This window comes from Poecile atricapillus, chromosome 7 (genome assembly GCF_030490865.1).
Source record: "Poecile atricapillus isolate bPoeAtr1 chromosome 7, bPoeAtr1.hap1, whole genome shotgun sequence".
NCBI lineage: Eukaryota > Metazoa > Chordata > Aves > Passeriformes > Paridae > Poecile > Poecile atricapillus.
In genome coordinates, this window is record NC_081255.1 from 33,347,290 (window position 1) to 33,364,150 (window position 16,861).

Here is a 16,861-nt window from a genome sequence, read left to right on the forward strand (position 1 = left end):
ACAGAAAGAGGGGATTCTCTCAGCCCTTTTTGGGACAGAAAGAGGGGATTCTCTCAGCCCTTTTTGGGACAGAAAGAGGGGATCCTCTCAGCCCTTTCAAGACCAAGAAGGGGAGGCTCTCTCAGCTCTTTAAGAACAATCTGGAACTAAAAGAAAGGTCACTTACCAGTAACCGAGGCTCTGTGGGAAGTGTAGCCCAAATGGACTTTTCTAACAATTCTACCTCTCAATCACAGGGCTCAGACCTGGAAGGACTCTGAGGAGAGAGGAGAAGCAGATGGGAGACAAGGTGTTTGTGGCTGCCCATGGGCAGGGACACCGGTTACTGGTAAGGAATTTGGGATTTGGGATTTCTGGACTCCCACAGGCGCCTGAAGCCAAGCAGCCACCCCTGGGAGAAATTCAGGATGAGCTGGAGCTCCCAGAGCTTCCACAGAGCTGCACAAAAACCTCACCACAGGCACCTTCTGGATCCAGGTCCAACCCCTGCTGGCTGTGCTGGGCAGAGCCAAGAGAATCCCACATTCCCTTTGGAAAGGTTTGGAGCTGGGAAGATAAAGGGAGAGAGGAGTCCCAGGTGTGGAGATGAGAAGTTTGGATACGGTTTAGAGGGCGTGGCATGGGGAAGGAAAGCTGGAGGCATTGCCTTGGGTTAAATGGAATTCCAACATGGAAGTTTGAAGGAAATCCTGAAATTCAAAGGGCTTCTGGCCAGGTAAGATCAGAAAATCCCAGGATGAGGAGAAGACACGGAACAGAGTGAAGGTTTGTAGTGGCAAAGATCAGAGATCCAAAATGCTCCAGAGAAGGATTCAAGCACTGATCCCCCTGAGCAGAATGGGATCTGGGATTCCCACCAGCCCCAGATCCAAAATGCTCCAGAGAAGGATTCAAGCACTGATCCCCCTGAGCAGAAATGGGATCTGGGATTCCCACCAGCCCCAGATCCAAAATGCTCCAGAGAAGGATTGAAGCACTGATCCCCCTGAGCAAATCGTGTCCCTTCTTCCAAGGCTTGGAAGGGCCTTGGAAGGGAAAGATCTCCTGGGATCTCCCTCCTCTGCCAGATCCAGGGAAGAGCAGAGGCCCAAAACTGCTGTAGGAATGTGGGAATGTTCCCACAGGAAGAGGAGCCCCAGCTCTCTTTAGTGTGAACGTGTGGGCTCATCCAAAGGAACAACAGGGATTGCTGGAATGGTGATGAAAGTGAAGCTGGGACCACAGGAAGTCAAAAAATCACCAAAAATCCAACATTAGGAAGGCGTCTGAACTTCATCCAAACTCTTTGGTGCAGAATGTTGGAACTTTTTAGTTTTCATTAAGGTGGGAAAAGAATTATCCCAACATCTCAGCAGGGCAGAGCTGAAACTCAGCCGGAGCTGGGAGCAACGGAGGAGGAAAGGTTTGGAAAGATTCACTTCCCAAAGCACTGCAGAAAAGAAGAGGAGATGATTCCACCAGGTTTAAAGACAATTCAGCCAGGCTGGAGGAATGAAGGTCTGGGATCTGGGTCACCAAACACCACTGAGGGGGAGTGGGAAGGGCACAGCTGCCACGTTCCACCCCATGGGACAAACACCACATCCCCCCCTATGGAACACCCCATGGAACACCTCATGGAACACCACATTCCATCCCATGGAACAGCACATGGAACACCACATCTCACCCTATGGAACATCCCATGGAACACCACATTCCATCCCATGGAACACCACATTCCATCCCATGGAACATCACATCCCACCCTATGGAACATCCCATGGAACACCTCATGGAACACCACATTCCATCCCATGGAATAGCACATGGAACACCACATCTCACCCTATGGAACATCCTATGGAACACCTCATGGAACACCACATTCCATCCCATGGAACATCACATCCCACCCTATGGAACATCCCATGGAACACCTCATGGAACACCACATTCCATCCCATGGAATAGCACATGGAACACCACATCTCATCCCATGGAACACCCCATGGAACACCTCATGGAACACCACATTCCATCCCATGGAACACCACATCCCACCCTATGGAACACCCCATGGAATACCTCATGGAACGCCCCATGGAACATCACATCTCATCCCATGGAACAAGCCATGGAACGCCTCATGGAACACCACATCCCACCCTATGGAACACCACATCTCATCCCATGGAACACCCCATGGAACAGCACATGGAACATCACATCCCACCCTATGGAACACCCCATGGAACATCACATCTCATCCCATGGAACACCACATTCCATCCCATGGAACACCCATGGAACACCTCATTCCACCCTATGGAACACCCCGTGGAACACCCTGTGGAACACCACATCTCATCCCATGGAACACCCCATGGAACACCCCATGGAACACCACATCCCACCCTATGGAACACCCCATCTCATCCCATGGAACATCCCATGGAACACCACATTCCATCCCATGGAACATCACATTCCATCCCATGGAACACCACATTCCATCCCATGGAACACCCCATGGAACACCCCATGGAACATCCCATGGAACACCCCATTCCATCCCATGGAACACCACATTCCATCCCATGGAACACCACATTCCATCCCATGGAACATCCCATGGAACACTACATTCCATCCCATGGAACACCCCATGGAACACCCCATCTCATCCCATGGAACACCACATTCCATCCCATGGAACACCCCATGGAACACCCCATGGAACACCACATCCCACCCTATGGAACACCCCATCTCATCCCATGGAACATCCCATGGAACACCACATTCCATCCCATGGAACACCCCATCTCATCCCATGGAACACCCCATGGAACACCCCATGGAACACCCCATGGAACACCCCATGGAACACCCCATCTCATCCCATGGAACACCACATTCCATCCCATGGAACACCCCATGGAACACCCCATCCCACCCCAAGGAGCAGCACATCCCACCCCACATCACCGGGATGCTGCTTCCATAATCCATTTCCTCCCCAGTGGAAAAAGCATAAATCCCAAGGGAATTCAGATTTTCCCTGTGGCAGGACAGGACAGGGATCGAGAACAGCTCATTTTAAATACTTTGTTTCACATCTGAGCACAGTTCCTTGTCTAAGGACAAACAAATCTGGGCTTTGACAAAAAAAACCAACTCTGCTAAAGGAAGTGAAAAATGTTCCTTGGATTTCAGTGGATGCAGGAAAACAAATTCCTGGTTCCCTGGGTATCAGCTTTTTAATCATTAATTAGTACAAACCTATAGAAAATATCTCATCTTTTTTTTGCATGGAAACAGCAGAAGATAAAAGAAGGAAATGGATTTGAAGCTATTAAAACACACCAAGATCCAGATTTTAATCTTATTCAGTTTTCTTGAAGTTTTCCTTTGGATGTCCAAGGAACTGAGACTGAACCATAAGGGTTAAGAAAAAACAACCAAGATTCTTTCCTTACAGTTAAAATAAATGAAATTATAATGATACTACTTTAAAACTAGAATTCTAAAGATAATTTTTTATTTCAAAATATATTTTAGAGAAACGTATCTTTTACAAAGACCTGAGAGGAAAAGCTTAAATAAAAAAAAAAATAGAATTCTTAAATTGGCTAAAAAGAAAAAAATGCTGTGAACTGTACCTGTTATCACTCAGATTTAACACCCTCAGCTTCTGCATCTGGCCAATCTCATCAGGAAGAAATTCCAGTTTGTTGGAGCGCAGGGACATCACAGTCACGTTCTTACAGCTCCCAATCTGCGGGAATGGAAAAGCCAAAATGATGGAATCCCAAATTTGGGAATGTTTATTATCACTTTTCACGTCAGGAGGTGGCTAAACTGGGTTTTATTGAGAGGCACAAAAGGCAGAAAAACCCAGAATTCAATCAGAAAGTGACATTTTCCTGTTGGCAGGAACCTCAGGGAACGCCTGGGGTTCCTCACAGGGATATTCCCAAATTTCCACGGATTTACTGCTCCGCTTTACCACCCAGCGCCTCGGGAACATTGGACAATGCAATTCCACGGGCAGCTGTAATTCTTTATCTGTCGGGACAGGGATGGAATGTGGCTCCCACAGAACATTCCAGGCTGGAATCAGGCACGGAAACGCCGCTCACTTCTCTGGGCAGCTCCGGGAGGAAATTCTCGTCCACGGCCAGGGTGCGCAGGTTGTGCAGGTACCCGATGGTGGAGGGCAGAGACTCCAGCTCGTTGCAGCTGCAGTCGAATTCCTCCAGCAGGGACAAGCTGGAATGGGAAAAGGAATGGGAAAGGGAAGGGAACAGGAAAGGAAAGGGAACAGGAAACCTCTCGTTAGTGGCTGTGCAGGGCCTGGATCACCCGATTAACAACCCCAAACCTCCGGGAGCTTCTCCGGCTCCAGGTCCTGCTGGATCACGATTTCTGAAGAGTTCAGATTTTAGCCAAGAGTTAGGAGCAATTTATAATGATCAAGATGTAAGTCAGATGAGCAAATGGCAGGTTAATGATTATGAGATGCTTAAGCCAGAGCTAATTGTTCCATTGTTGATAGAAGTGCAGAAGGAGCCTTATAGGAACAGAGGGAACCCAGGGAGAGCAAGGGCAGCACCTGGGCTCTGCCCCAACCCATCACCAGCAGGGCCTGGATCCTGCCAGAGCTCACACTCACCTGAGGAAAACATTCCTGACTCCCCTGGATCCTGCCAGAGCTCACACTCACCTGAGGAAAACATTCCTGACTCCCCTGGATCCTGCCAGAGCTCACACTCACCTGAGGAAAACATTCCTGACTTCCCTGGATCCTGCCAGAGCTCACACTCACCTGAGGAAAACATTCCTGACTCCCCTGGATCCTGCCAGAGCTCACACTCACCTGAGGAAAACATTCCTGACACACCTGGATCCTGCCAGAGCTCACACTCACCTGAGGAAAACATTCCTGACACACCTGGATCCTGCCAGAGCTCACACTCACCTGAGGAAAACATTCCTGACACACCTGGATCCTGCCAGAGCTCACACTCACCTGAGGAAAACATTCCTGACACACCTGGATCCTGCCAGAGCTCACACTCACCTGAGGAAAACATTCCTGACACACCTGGATCCTGCCAGAGCTCACACACACCTGAGGAAAACATTCCTGACACACCTGGATCCTGCCAGAGCTCACACTCACCTGAGGAAAACATTCCTGACTCCCCTGGATCCTGCCAGAGCTCACACTCACCTGAGGAAAACATTCCTGACACACCTGGATCCTGCCAGAGCTCACACTCACCTGAGGAAAACATTCCTGACTCCCCTGGATCCTGCCAGAGCTCACACTCACCTGAGGAAGACTTTCCTGGCTCCATCCTTTGAGGCCCCTGCCCCAGCTCCAGCCCAGCCACCCAAACCCAGAGCAGAACTGAGCAGGGTGAGGGACCCACGGGCTCATTTTGATGCTGAGTGGGGATGGGAGGTGCTGGGGGTGGCCAGATGGGCTGGAAGGTGTGGATGGATGGGGATGGAAGGGTTTGGGGAATAAACAGAGCGAGGAGAACCTTGTTTGGGGCCTTTTGGGGATGATCCCCTGCTGCCCACAGTGAATAAACATCCCTTTGGAACTTTAATTAGTGATCATTGTCTGTGATTATATTGGCTTTTAACGATTCACCACCAGACCTGGGAGGGAACATCCAGCTCTGGCTGCCCCTGGATCCCTGGAAATGTCCCAGGCCAGGCTGGAGCAGCCTGGGACAGTGGAAGGTGTCTCTGGTGGCCCTGGATGGGCTTTGAGGTCCCTCCCAGCCCAAACCATTCCATGATCTCCATGATTTCCCTACAACTCTATAATAATGGGATTTTTGGAACCCACTTTAAGGCCACGTGGTTTCCCCACGCTACAATTCAGATTTTCTGGGATGTTGAGGATATTGAAGAACATTCCAAGTGCTTCAGACAGAGATCAGGGCAACTGAGATCATGGAACCAAGAATTTAACGTTTGTTAACGCAGGTAACATTCCCAGTGGGAATATATGGACATACTACACATTACAGAGTGAGATATACAAATATATACATATAAAAATGTATCAGTTATAGACATGCATTAAAATATTCTGGAGAAGAAATATTTCCTGGCCTTCTTCTAAAATGAGGCTGCAAATTAAAATCCTTCAAGTGAAAGTTGTGTGGCCACCACAAGTGCCACCACACCCATCTCCTCTGTCCCCTTCCCTCCTCACATTCCACCTCTTACTCTCAAGTGCTTTAATCAGAGTAAGGTTAAATAAAGCCAATTATTTCTTCCTAAAATTTCCCCATCTCCCTGTTCACTGCTTTAGGGACTTGTCAGAGGATTCTCTGTTTTATTCCCAAATATTTTGGTGGATCTGGTAGGAAGTTTCGCTCTGAGCACACATTCCATAGGTGTTGTTCTGTAGGATTCACAGGAGTCTCAGCTGCAGGATTGGGTCTTTACTCTGTATCTAATTAATCTTTATCCCAGTTTCTTAATTAAAAAGATCTTTCAGCTTTCAAATTTGCTGCCAAACGAACCCAGAGATTCCTGTTCCTCCCAGGGAATCCTCAGAGCTCCAGGGATATTCTCAACTTCCCGTGGATTTACTGCTCGGTTTTACCACCGAGCGCCTCGGGAACGTTTGCGTTGGACAAGGCAATTCCTGGATCCCTGTAATTGCTGGAAGCAGGCTGGGGAGCCAAAGGGGGCAGGGAGAGCTTCCTTGGAGCACATCCAAAGGCTCTGCCAGGTCCTGCTCCAGCTCTCCTTGCTCCATATCCTCAATCCATCTCCAGCCAAGCACAAAAGGATCTCTGAGAAGGCTCCATGGGAGAAGGGAAGCCGGGTGGGAATCCCAATAAACTGAGGGATGAGCACATTCCCCTTTCCCTGCTGCACACCCAGAACTGAGATCAGCTCTCCAGAGCTGCCACGGCCCAAATCCATCAGGAAACCCCGGCTGCATCCTCAAACCTTCCCCTGGCAGAGAGGGATTTTATTGGGAAAGTGATCCCTGGCATTCCCAGGGATTCCCAGCTGTTTTCCTGCCTGCTGCCATCAGGAGATGGCACAAGAAAAACCCCAAGATCCCCGTGGAACTGTATTTCCCCTCTGTAGCCCTGAGGTGGGAGAGCTGCACTGCAGAAAGGGATTTTCCATGCCCATGGATCATGGATTGGGCACGAAGGGAAGCTGACAGGAGCAGCTGTAACTCTGACAGTGCTGATTTAGGTGAAATCTCATTAACCTGGCTGTGCTCTTGGGAGAAATCCCCATCATTCCTGACAGGTTTTAGGCAAGGCAGACACAGATCAGCTGCTGGTCAGTTGGGCACCCACTGGAACAGGTCCAAGGAAAACCAGGAATATTCTTAGAGGTGAGTAGAGAGATTCCTGGAGTAGGAAGAGTAATTCCCAGCCATCCAAGCTGCATTTCCTACAGCCACAGCACGCAGGGAATAGCCAGAGCAGCCCAAATCCCAGGGGTCACCTCCTGCTTGGCCAACATCAGGCAAAAGGAGTTTTGCAGACCCAAGAATCCCAGGATCCCAGACTGGTTTGGGTTGGGAGGGACCCTAAAGCTCATCCATGGGCAGGGACCTCTCCCACCCATCCCAGGGTGCTCCAAGCCTTGGACACTTCCAGGGGCAGCCACAGCTCCACCTGTGCCCTCCCTGTCCTCTTCCTCCTCATCACTGATCTCAGCTCTTCCAGCTCCATTCCCTCTGCTTCTTCCACTCCAGATCCTGCTAAAAACTGGGAATATCGACCTCCTCTGGCATTTGCAGCATCTGGGGCAGACTGGACCAAACACCCCCAGCAGCAAACACTGCCCCAGGCCCAGCTGGGGGTGCTGAACTCCTCCTTCCCACCCACCCAGATCCCACAGGGAACATCTCCAGCCTTTGGCTGCGTCAGGGAATGAACGGGAATCCTGGATTTTGTGTGGAATGTCTGATTAAGCCGGGCCTATTGTGCGCTCTGAGAGCCACCAGGGGTTCATCCTTTGAGCAGAAATCCCAAAAATGAGGGTGGAACTCCCCAGCAGAGCATGGAATCAGCACGGAAGTGCTCTCATGGAGAAATCCCAGAGGGAATGTTCCCTCCTCCACGTGGCCAATCCCTGTGTGACGGTACCAGGCTCTGCAGGGGGGGTTCCACCACTGGAATTCCGGAGAAAGAGACCCAGCAGGAATCCATCCAAAGGGATGAGTCAGAGAGCCGGGTTCATTGGCACGTGGGAGGCTCTGCCCTCCTTACAGGAGAGGGAATTTTTCACTGGAAAAGCACAGCCAGTGGTTCCAGCACGACCTGGAGATCCCAGCTGCTCTGCAATTCCACTTTGGAGCAGTGGCTGTGCCTTTGGAAACGTCATTAAAGCTCCATGACAAACACTGAAGAGATATTGGGTTAAAAAGGGGGGATTTCCCTTCAGCTGGAGCAATTCAATAAATAAAAAAAAGTTTTACAAGGTTTTAGAGCCCAAAATTGCTGAAGCTGGATTTAAATCCATCTCATGGCAGCATCCAGGAGATGCTGGAGCCTTCTGAGCTCCCACTTGGATGAGAATTTGGGGAGCAAAGATTTGTCCTTCAGTGTTCCCCATCACCAGCTTTTAGTGCTCTCCATGAAAATCCCACAAATCCAAAACATCCAAGGATGAACCAGCCCAGGATTTCAGTGGCTGCAGCTGGAACAGGTCACAAATATGGATTATTGTTCCCAAATGGCACCACAACAGCAAAATTCTTATTGGAACAGGCCAGGGCCAGGGCTTGGAGCAGCCTGGAATGGTGGGAGGTGTCCCTGCCCTGGCAGGGGGTGGGATGGGATCATTCTGGAGGATTTTGGAGGATTTTGGAGGATTTTGGAAGCTGCAGAAGGAGGCAGAGCCATGGGAGACCCCACACCAGAGAGCTGCAGAGCATCCTGAGTTCTTCCCATGATCCCAGCCCCTGGAATCCTTCTGGCTTTCCCTCAGAGGTTTCTCTCATGTTTTAGGAACTCTCCATCCCTCATCCAGATCCCTCCCAGCTCCAAGCCCTGGCTGTTGCCATGGGAACAGATGGATTTTTATTTTTTTTTTCCCCCAAAATTCTTCTGTTTTGCAGCTGAAATTGATTCACACCGAAATCTTTGGTTTTCCTCTTGGAAAATTGGATATATTTTACTGGCTTCCCCCTTGCACTGAAACATCCCCAGGATTAAGAGTGGTGCTCCAAATTTAAATGTCACAACCTGGGGGTTGGAAGCTATTTCATAATTCAGTATATTTGTCTTATTTGATATTTGAAAACCCACACTCCTTGAGCAGAAGGGAAAAAGGCATTTTAATTAAAAATGATGGAACTTGGACTCACTTTCCAATGGCATTGGGCAGGATGGTGAGCTGGTTGTCATCCACTTTCAGAGTTGTCAGTCTCTTCAACAATCCTGCAGGAAGAAATGATGGATAAACAGCTCCCATGGAATTTCCTGGAATCCCAAACAGCTCTGAGCTGGATTTTAGGAAGTATCTTTCCAAATGGATTTATTCCTGCTAAAAACCACGGAACAAAAATCCTGGGATTGATGGGGAGATGAAGAAGATGGAAAACAGGAGGAGAAGACACCCGGAGTGTCAATAATTAGCAGCATTAATTAGCAATCCATGTTGGAATCTGAGTAAATTGATTTAAAATTGAGGAATTTTACAGTTCTGTGTTCAAAGGGGAAGGGAAAAGCAAATATCCCAATGGACAGAGGAATGTCCATTCAGCTCCCACAACTTCCACAGGTCCTAAATAATCCAGGAATTCCATGGATGTAAAGCATTCAAAATAAAAGGAAAATTCATAATTTATTTCTTTTTTATTTCCTTTTCCCACTGTGAATGAGCAGCAATCCCATCATCGCTCTCAGACTGATTTTTACATTTAAATCAAATTAATTCTGTCCTTCTTGGCTTCTTTGCCAATCAGATGGATTCCTTCCAGCCAGGGAATTCTGCTCCTGACTTTACAAAATGGGACTTTAATATATATAATACAATATATATTATGTAATATATAATACATATATTATATATTTTCTGCCTCCTTTGGGATTTGATGGCAGGCCTTGCTCCATTACTATAAATCAATCATTAATTGATTTTTAAATTATAAATATAAAATAAAATATATATTATATGTTATATATAATATATAACATATATTATATAATATTATATATATATATTATAATACATATATATTTTCTGCTTCCTTTGAGATTGATGGCAGGCCTTGCTCCATGATTATGAATCAATCATTAAATGATTTTAAAATTATAAACATAAAATAAAATATAAAATAATATATTAAAAATATTTTTATATTATATATATTTATATACAATATATATTTATATTATATTTATTTATATATAATATAAATTAACTATTTTACTTTATTACTTTTATTAAATTACTAATTAAATTATAAATCCATAATTTAAAAAAACAACAAAAATTTAAATAAATAAATATAAATATATTACTTTATATAAATATATATAAAGTAATATATAAAACTATTTTTATATGTAAATATATGCAAAATAATAAATAAAAATATAAATATATTCAAATATATATAAGTAGATACCCAAATATATTTCATATATAAAATATATATAATTTTTATATATTTATTTTTAATAAATATATAAAATTTATATTTATAAATTAAATTAATTATAAAATAAAATAAAAATTATATTTTGTTTATATTTATTATATATTATATTTTTATATAAATATATATAAAATAATATATACAAATATATACAAATATATTATATAAAAATATATAAAATAATATATATAAATATATACAAATATATTTTATTTAATATATAATATATATAATATATAATATATATAATGTATATATAAATATATATACAATAATATATAAATAATAAATATATACAAATATATTTTAGATATAAATATACAAATATATTTTAGATATAAATACATATAGAAATATATTTTAGATATAAACATATATAAAATAATATATCTAAATATATAAAATATATTTTATATATAAACTTCTATAAAATAATAATATAATATAATAAGAATATATTATATAATATATAATAATAATTATATTATTAGAATATAATAATATAATAATATAATATATTATTATAATATAATATAATATAATAATAATATAATATAATATTATATAAAATATAATATAATATAATATATAATATAATATTAATAATAATAATAATAATAATAATAATAATAATAATAATAATAATGATAATAATAATAATAATAATAATAATATAAACACACAAATCTATATGAAATGAATATAAACACCTGTGTGCAAGGAGAGGAACCCCAGGTGTTTGCTCACCTATGGAATCTGGCAGCTGCTGCAGCATGTTGGATGAGAGGAGCAGATCCTCGAGCCCCTCACAGCCCGAGATGTCCAGATCCACTGTCTCGATCCTGTTTTTGGACACATCCAGGTACACGAGCTGTTTTAACTTCCCTATAGACTTAATAGCACGTGAGACAGAGTTACTTGAGCAGATAGAGCTGTTAATGAGAGCTTAATTAGAGACAAACACACAAATCCAGCTGATCAGCACCCTTTGGATGCAGGGCCGGGCTGGGCTCAGCCTCAAAGCAGCAAAATTAACCCTCCCATGTTAATTAACGTGCTCCAAAATTAAGAAATCTGCTGGAATTTGGCATTGCTGGGCATGCAGCTGAGATATTTCTCCATCTGGACACGGATCCAAGGGATATTCCCAATTCCCACCTCCCACCAGGCAGGTGGAGCTTTTCTGTGCTGAACCATCCCCTGACTTTCATAATTAACTAATCAGTTAATTAATAAACGACTCTCTACACCCACCCAAGGAAATGCACGTGCAGGTGTTCCCTGCCAGGCAAACAGGTCACAAAAATCACCCAATAATTCCCTAAAATAAATGTCCATACCCCAGGTAGCACTTGCAAGGAATTATTGTCCATCCACAGCTCCTTCAGATTCTGGATTTGTTCAAGAACCTCAGGCTGAGGGAAAGAATAAATAATTATGGGCAACTAAATAAAGCAAATTAAAAAGTTAAATACAAATTAAAGTTAAATACAAATTAAAGTTAAATACAAATGAAATACCAGGGAAATAAACCCCAGAGAAACAGAGAATAAAGTTCACGGAAACAGGGAAATAAACTCTTCAGAAATAGGGAAATAAACTCTTCAGAAATCAGAAATTTAAAATTTTTAAATTTAAAAAAATAAAGTTGTAAAAATTTAAATGTTAAAAATAAAATTTAAAAATAAACTACAAAATTTATTTTCTTTAAAAAAAAAAAAATAAAGCTTCCCTCTTCACTTCCCTTTGGTTTTTTATGAGCCACCTCAGCCTTGTAGATGTTTAAGGGCAGGATTCCTTTCCTGTAATTTAACCACTGCTGCCCTTTATCAAAATTTGTAAAATTTAATTTAATGTAAAATGTAAAATTTTAATTTTTGCAAAAGAAATGAGCCCAAAGGACACATCCTTGGGAGATTTAATATCTGCAGCTGGCAGAGTCAGAATGCCCAGGAGACAACTGATAAAACCTGGAATTGCCAGATCAAACTTCCACCCGGTTTATTCTTTTCAACACTTCAGGGGAGCAGTGATAGGAGCCAAAAAGGGCAATTCCCCAAATCACTCCTCATTCCTTCCAGCTGTGAAATTCCAGAATTGCAAATCCAGGTCACAAATATTCCCAGGTTTCCTCAGCAGAGTTTTCCTTTCCCACGGAGCATTTTCCACAGCAAACCAAGACTGGAATTTGCCTTTGCCCTCTCAAGTTGTAGAGATTTTTTTCAAAGCCCATCAGAACCTGCTATTAAGTGTTCCATGAAATATTCCATGAACTATTCCATGAACTATTCCATTCCAAATCAGGGTCCAGCATCTGGAAGCAGTACAACTGCCCTGGAATTATTCCAACACGGGCAGAAACAAATAGACCTTCAGACCCTAAGGAAAATAAACCCCACAGGAACAGGACACAAACTCCACAGGAACAGGAAATAAACCCCACAGGAACAGGAAATAAACCGCACAGGAACAGGAAATAAACCCCACAGGAATAGGAAATAAACCCCACAGGAACAGGAAATAAACCCCACAGGAACAGGAAATAAACTACTCCTAAGGGAGACCTCGAGTCATCCTGCACGGTCTGGTTGGGAATGTTGCCATTCCCAGAAGAAATCTGATTTTCCACCTGCCCAGGGAATTGTGGGAGAAGCTCCTGATGCCTCCTCAGATAAGAACAAAGCTGATGAACCCATCTCATCCCTTGTTTTCCACATCCCCACATAATGAGTTCCTATTAAAAGCTAGTGGTGAGCATTTTAAAGATGATTTATTTTGCCTCTGTTAATTCCATTGAAATTCTGCTGTCCTTCAGTGATTAAAACCACTTCTTGTTTCCAGGCTAAATTGATTAATGGTCATTTGATCCTATTTGTTCCTGTGCTGATTAATGTTTCTTTATCCCTCTGGAGCGTTCACGGCCTGAGATCATTACGGATAATCATAATTTCCCCTCTCAACTTTAATTTGCTCTTCAATCCCTCTCATTAACAGACACCTTTCTTCAAGGCCTGTTCCTGGCCTGTACAGAGCACTTTTTGGTGGGGAATCCCGTGGATTACAATTTCCCAGGATGATGGGATTTCCCATTATTGGAATATTCCACATGACAGCACACGGTGATCCAGATGAGATCTCGTGGCATTCAAGTGCCAGGAAAACCTTACTCATCTCTGCTGGAAATGCTTTGGTTTGGGCCTGTTGGGGAATATTCTCATTTTCCACACAGGCTGCTGCATAAATAAAGGAATAAAGGGAAATTGGAATGGGAATAGGAATGGGAATAGGACCAGGACTAAGATTAGGACTAGGAACAGGATTAGGAACAGAACAGAACAGAAGAGAAGCAGCTGGAAGGGTTTTATGTTGTCCACCCTGTCCAGCTCCCTGACCAATTCTGCCTGACCAAACCTTACAGGATATTTTTCAGGGAATTGTCCAAATGTTCCTCAATCCCCCTTTCCAGGAGTCTGTTCCAGGGTCTGATCACCCTCTCCACACAGAAAAGCTTCCTGGGATCGAGTCTGAGTGAAGACTCAGGAATTTTGGAGGAAGTTACATTCTAATATATCCTCTTTCCTTTTCCTTCTCTCCCTACTCCCTTCCTGAATCTCTCCCCAGGCCTTGCTGCTGGAAGATTCCTGAGCCTCTGGAAATGGGTGGAAATAATCCAAACTTGGCAAAGCTCCTCCTCCTCTTCCCAGGGCCAGGTTTGACTCCCCAAAACCAGGGAGATGCCAAATTTTGGGATTTGCTGCTCCTGGAGCTGCCTCTTCCCTTCCCTGATTCCCTCAGCTGCTGTTTAGGGAGCCACAATTTGCATTCCAGGGGTGCCCCAGGATTTGGGAATGCTGTTCCCAGCAGAGGGTGAATGGAATGAGCCCATTTGGGCTCCTCTGGCTGCAGGGAGGGCAAAGACTTCTCCAGCTCCAAGGGAAGGGCCACAGCAGTGCCAGGATAGCACAGAAATGAGGCTCTCCCACACCACCAACTCACCTTTCTCCAGTAAAAAGGAAATTCCAATGGGAACCCCAGTGAGATATTCAGAATCCATGAAAACAGGATTTTTTTTATTCCTTTTTTCCCAGGTGTGAGTTCAACTGGTACCACTTTTCCCATGACATTCCTGCACTTTCCCACTTGGCCTCTTGGCCCATTTGACTCCTGGCATTTGATTCCAGTTCCTACATTTTTGGAGCAGCTGCCTGGAAAATGATTTAACTTGGGAATTCTGTCCCTAAGAGGAGGGTGGGACCACCCCTCTCCTGATCTGTCACTCGTGGGATCACTGTGCTTCCATGGAAATATATGGAATATTGTCCAGTTCTTTCCAGACACCACAAATCCAAGCCACACTCTGAACTCGGGAAGGATTTAATTCCTACAATTAAAATTCCAAGTAGCACTTCTGAAAATTTCCCTCTGTTTATCCAGGCTGAAGATTTTAATTAAAAATCGGAGTTAAATCCTCTGTTTTTTCCTGCATGGAATAAATGAGCAGCCTGGAACAGGACGGGAGCTGCTCCATAAAACAGATGTAGAGACTTTGCTACAGCTTTTTAGCACCAGGTGACATTTCAGGGTTTGTTTGAGGTGGAATTATCTCAGTTTTAACTAAAGCTACAGGAAGGATTCCCTCGTAGGACTGTAATCCCTGATCCCATCCTTCCACAGCTCCCAGGGAACTGCATCTCCTGCTTCCCACGATGCCAGCAGGGAAAATTCCCCACAGATTTAAACCTCAGGGAAATTAATTCTGATTTTGGGGTCGAGTTAGGGACAGAAACTGCTTTGGGAAGTCCAAAATCGCCCTCAGGTGGAATGACAGAATCCCAGAGTGGTTTGGGGTGGAGGGAAATGTGTCCCTTGAGCCGAGGCCGTGATCCCACAGAACCTTTTCCAGGAAAAGTTGGATGCCCCATGGACAGAACATCCAAAACCCCCCAGGTTTCCCATTAAAAACTGGAGCATTTCTTACCAGCTCAGAGAACTCATTATTGCCCAGATCGAGCCTCTCCAGCTGAGTCAGTTTGTGCATTGACCTGGAACAGATGAGCAAAGAACGAAAATGAGATTTTAACTCGCAAAACGTCAGATTTTGGTGGGATAAAAATAAAGCTGCATTCAAACTGTGATGGCAAAAAAGAATTGCATTGGTTTGATGCTGGTGGAAATTCCAATTATATATTCCGACCTTGAGACCTTGAGGTTTTGAACTCAAGAGCCAGCAGCAGTTTTGTATAAAAATAAACAAAATCTTGGTAGATTTTTGCATATTTGCTCAGGGAAAATGCCCCGTGCTACATCAAGGAGTGATTGAAATGAAATAGAACAGAAATTGTGGCTTTTGGAGAGAGATTTATGCATTTGTCGTGGTTTTTTATAAACCACTGGAAAGTGTTTGGGCTCTGGAGCCAGGTCCCTTTCTCTGAGGTTCAGATTTAATCAAGTTCAAAGTTAATAAATCAATTTTTTGCCTTTGTTTCCATGAACAAAAGTGGAGCAGGGTTTTATCCCAAGTGCAGAATTTCTCCTTAAGCCCAGATAGGCCAAAGTGAACCAAGCACCACCCTGGGTTTGGGGGGGGGGTGAAAAAAGTGAAAAAAGAAGATAAAAATAATGAAATCATTTAACATGAACTGCAACAGGCAGTCCAGAGGCCTCCTGAGGTAATCAGATCCTAATCAAAAAATTAGCATAGCCTTAATTGCTGTGAACTAAAATATCAACCATTAATCTCTGCAATTTGTACCAGAGGTAAAAGTGATTATTATTGAAAGAGCCCTGCTTCAGCATTTCAACCACTGCCACGGTTTTATTCCCAGCAAAATTCACTTTTCCTTGGTTAAAACTGGGAAATAAACTCCAAAATAACAGGAATTAAACTCCCCAGAAATAGGAAATAAACTCCATAGGAATAGGAAATAAACTCCATAGGAATAGGAAATAAACACCATAGGAATAGGAAATAAACTCCCCAGAAATAGGAAATAAACTCCCCAGGAATAAGAAATAAACTCCATAGGAATAAGAAATAAACTCCCCAGGAATAAGAAATAAACTCCCCAGAAATAGGAAATGAAGTCCATAGGAATAGGAAATAAACTCCCCAGGAATAGGAAATAAACTCCATAGGAATAGGAAATAAACTCCCCAGAAATAGGAAATAAACTCCCCAGAAATAGGAAATAAACTCCATAGGAATAGGAA

The 16,861-nt window shown here is 43.5% G+C and overlaps 1 protein-coding gene across 1 annotated transcript in view; it reads right to left on the minus strand.

Annotated features, from left to right (window-relative positions):
- Positions 1 to 16,861, minus strand: part of LRRC7 (leucine rich repeat containing 7) — a 102,920-nt gene that overhangs the window by 26,801 nt on the left and 59,258 nt on the right. Inside the window, exons 7-12 of the mRNA XM_058842544.1 lie at positions 15,630 to 15,693; positions 11,992 to 12,066; positions 11,399 to 11,543; positions 9,356 to 9,428; positions 4,125 to 4,254; positions 3,645 to 3,760 (exon numbers count right to left, since the gene is read on the minus strand). Coding sequence (XP_058698527.1) covers positions 3,645 to 3,760; positions 4,125 to 4,254; positions 9,356 to 9,428; positions 11,399 to 11,543; positions 11,992 to 12,066; positions 15,630 to 15,693 — 603 coding nt within the window. The remainder of the gene's footprint in view (positions 1 to 3,644; positions 3,761 to 4,124; positions 4,255 to 9,355; positions 9,429 to 11,398; positions 11,544 to 11,991; positions 12,067 to 15,629; positions 15,694 to 16,861) is intronic.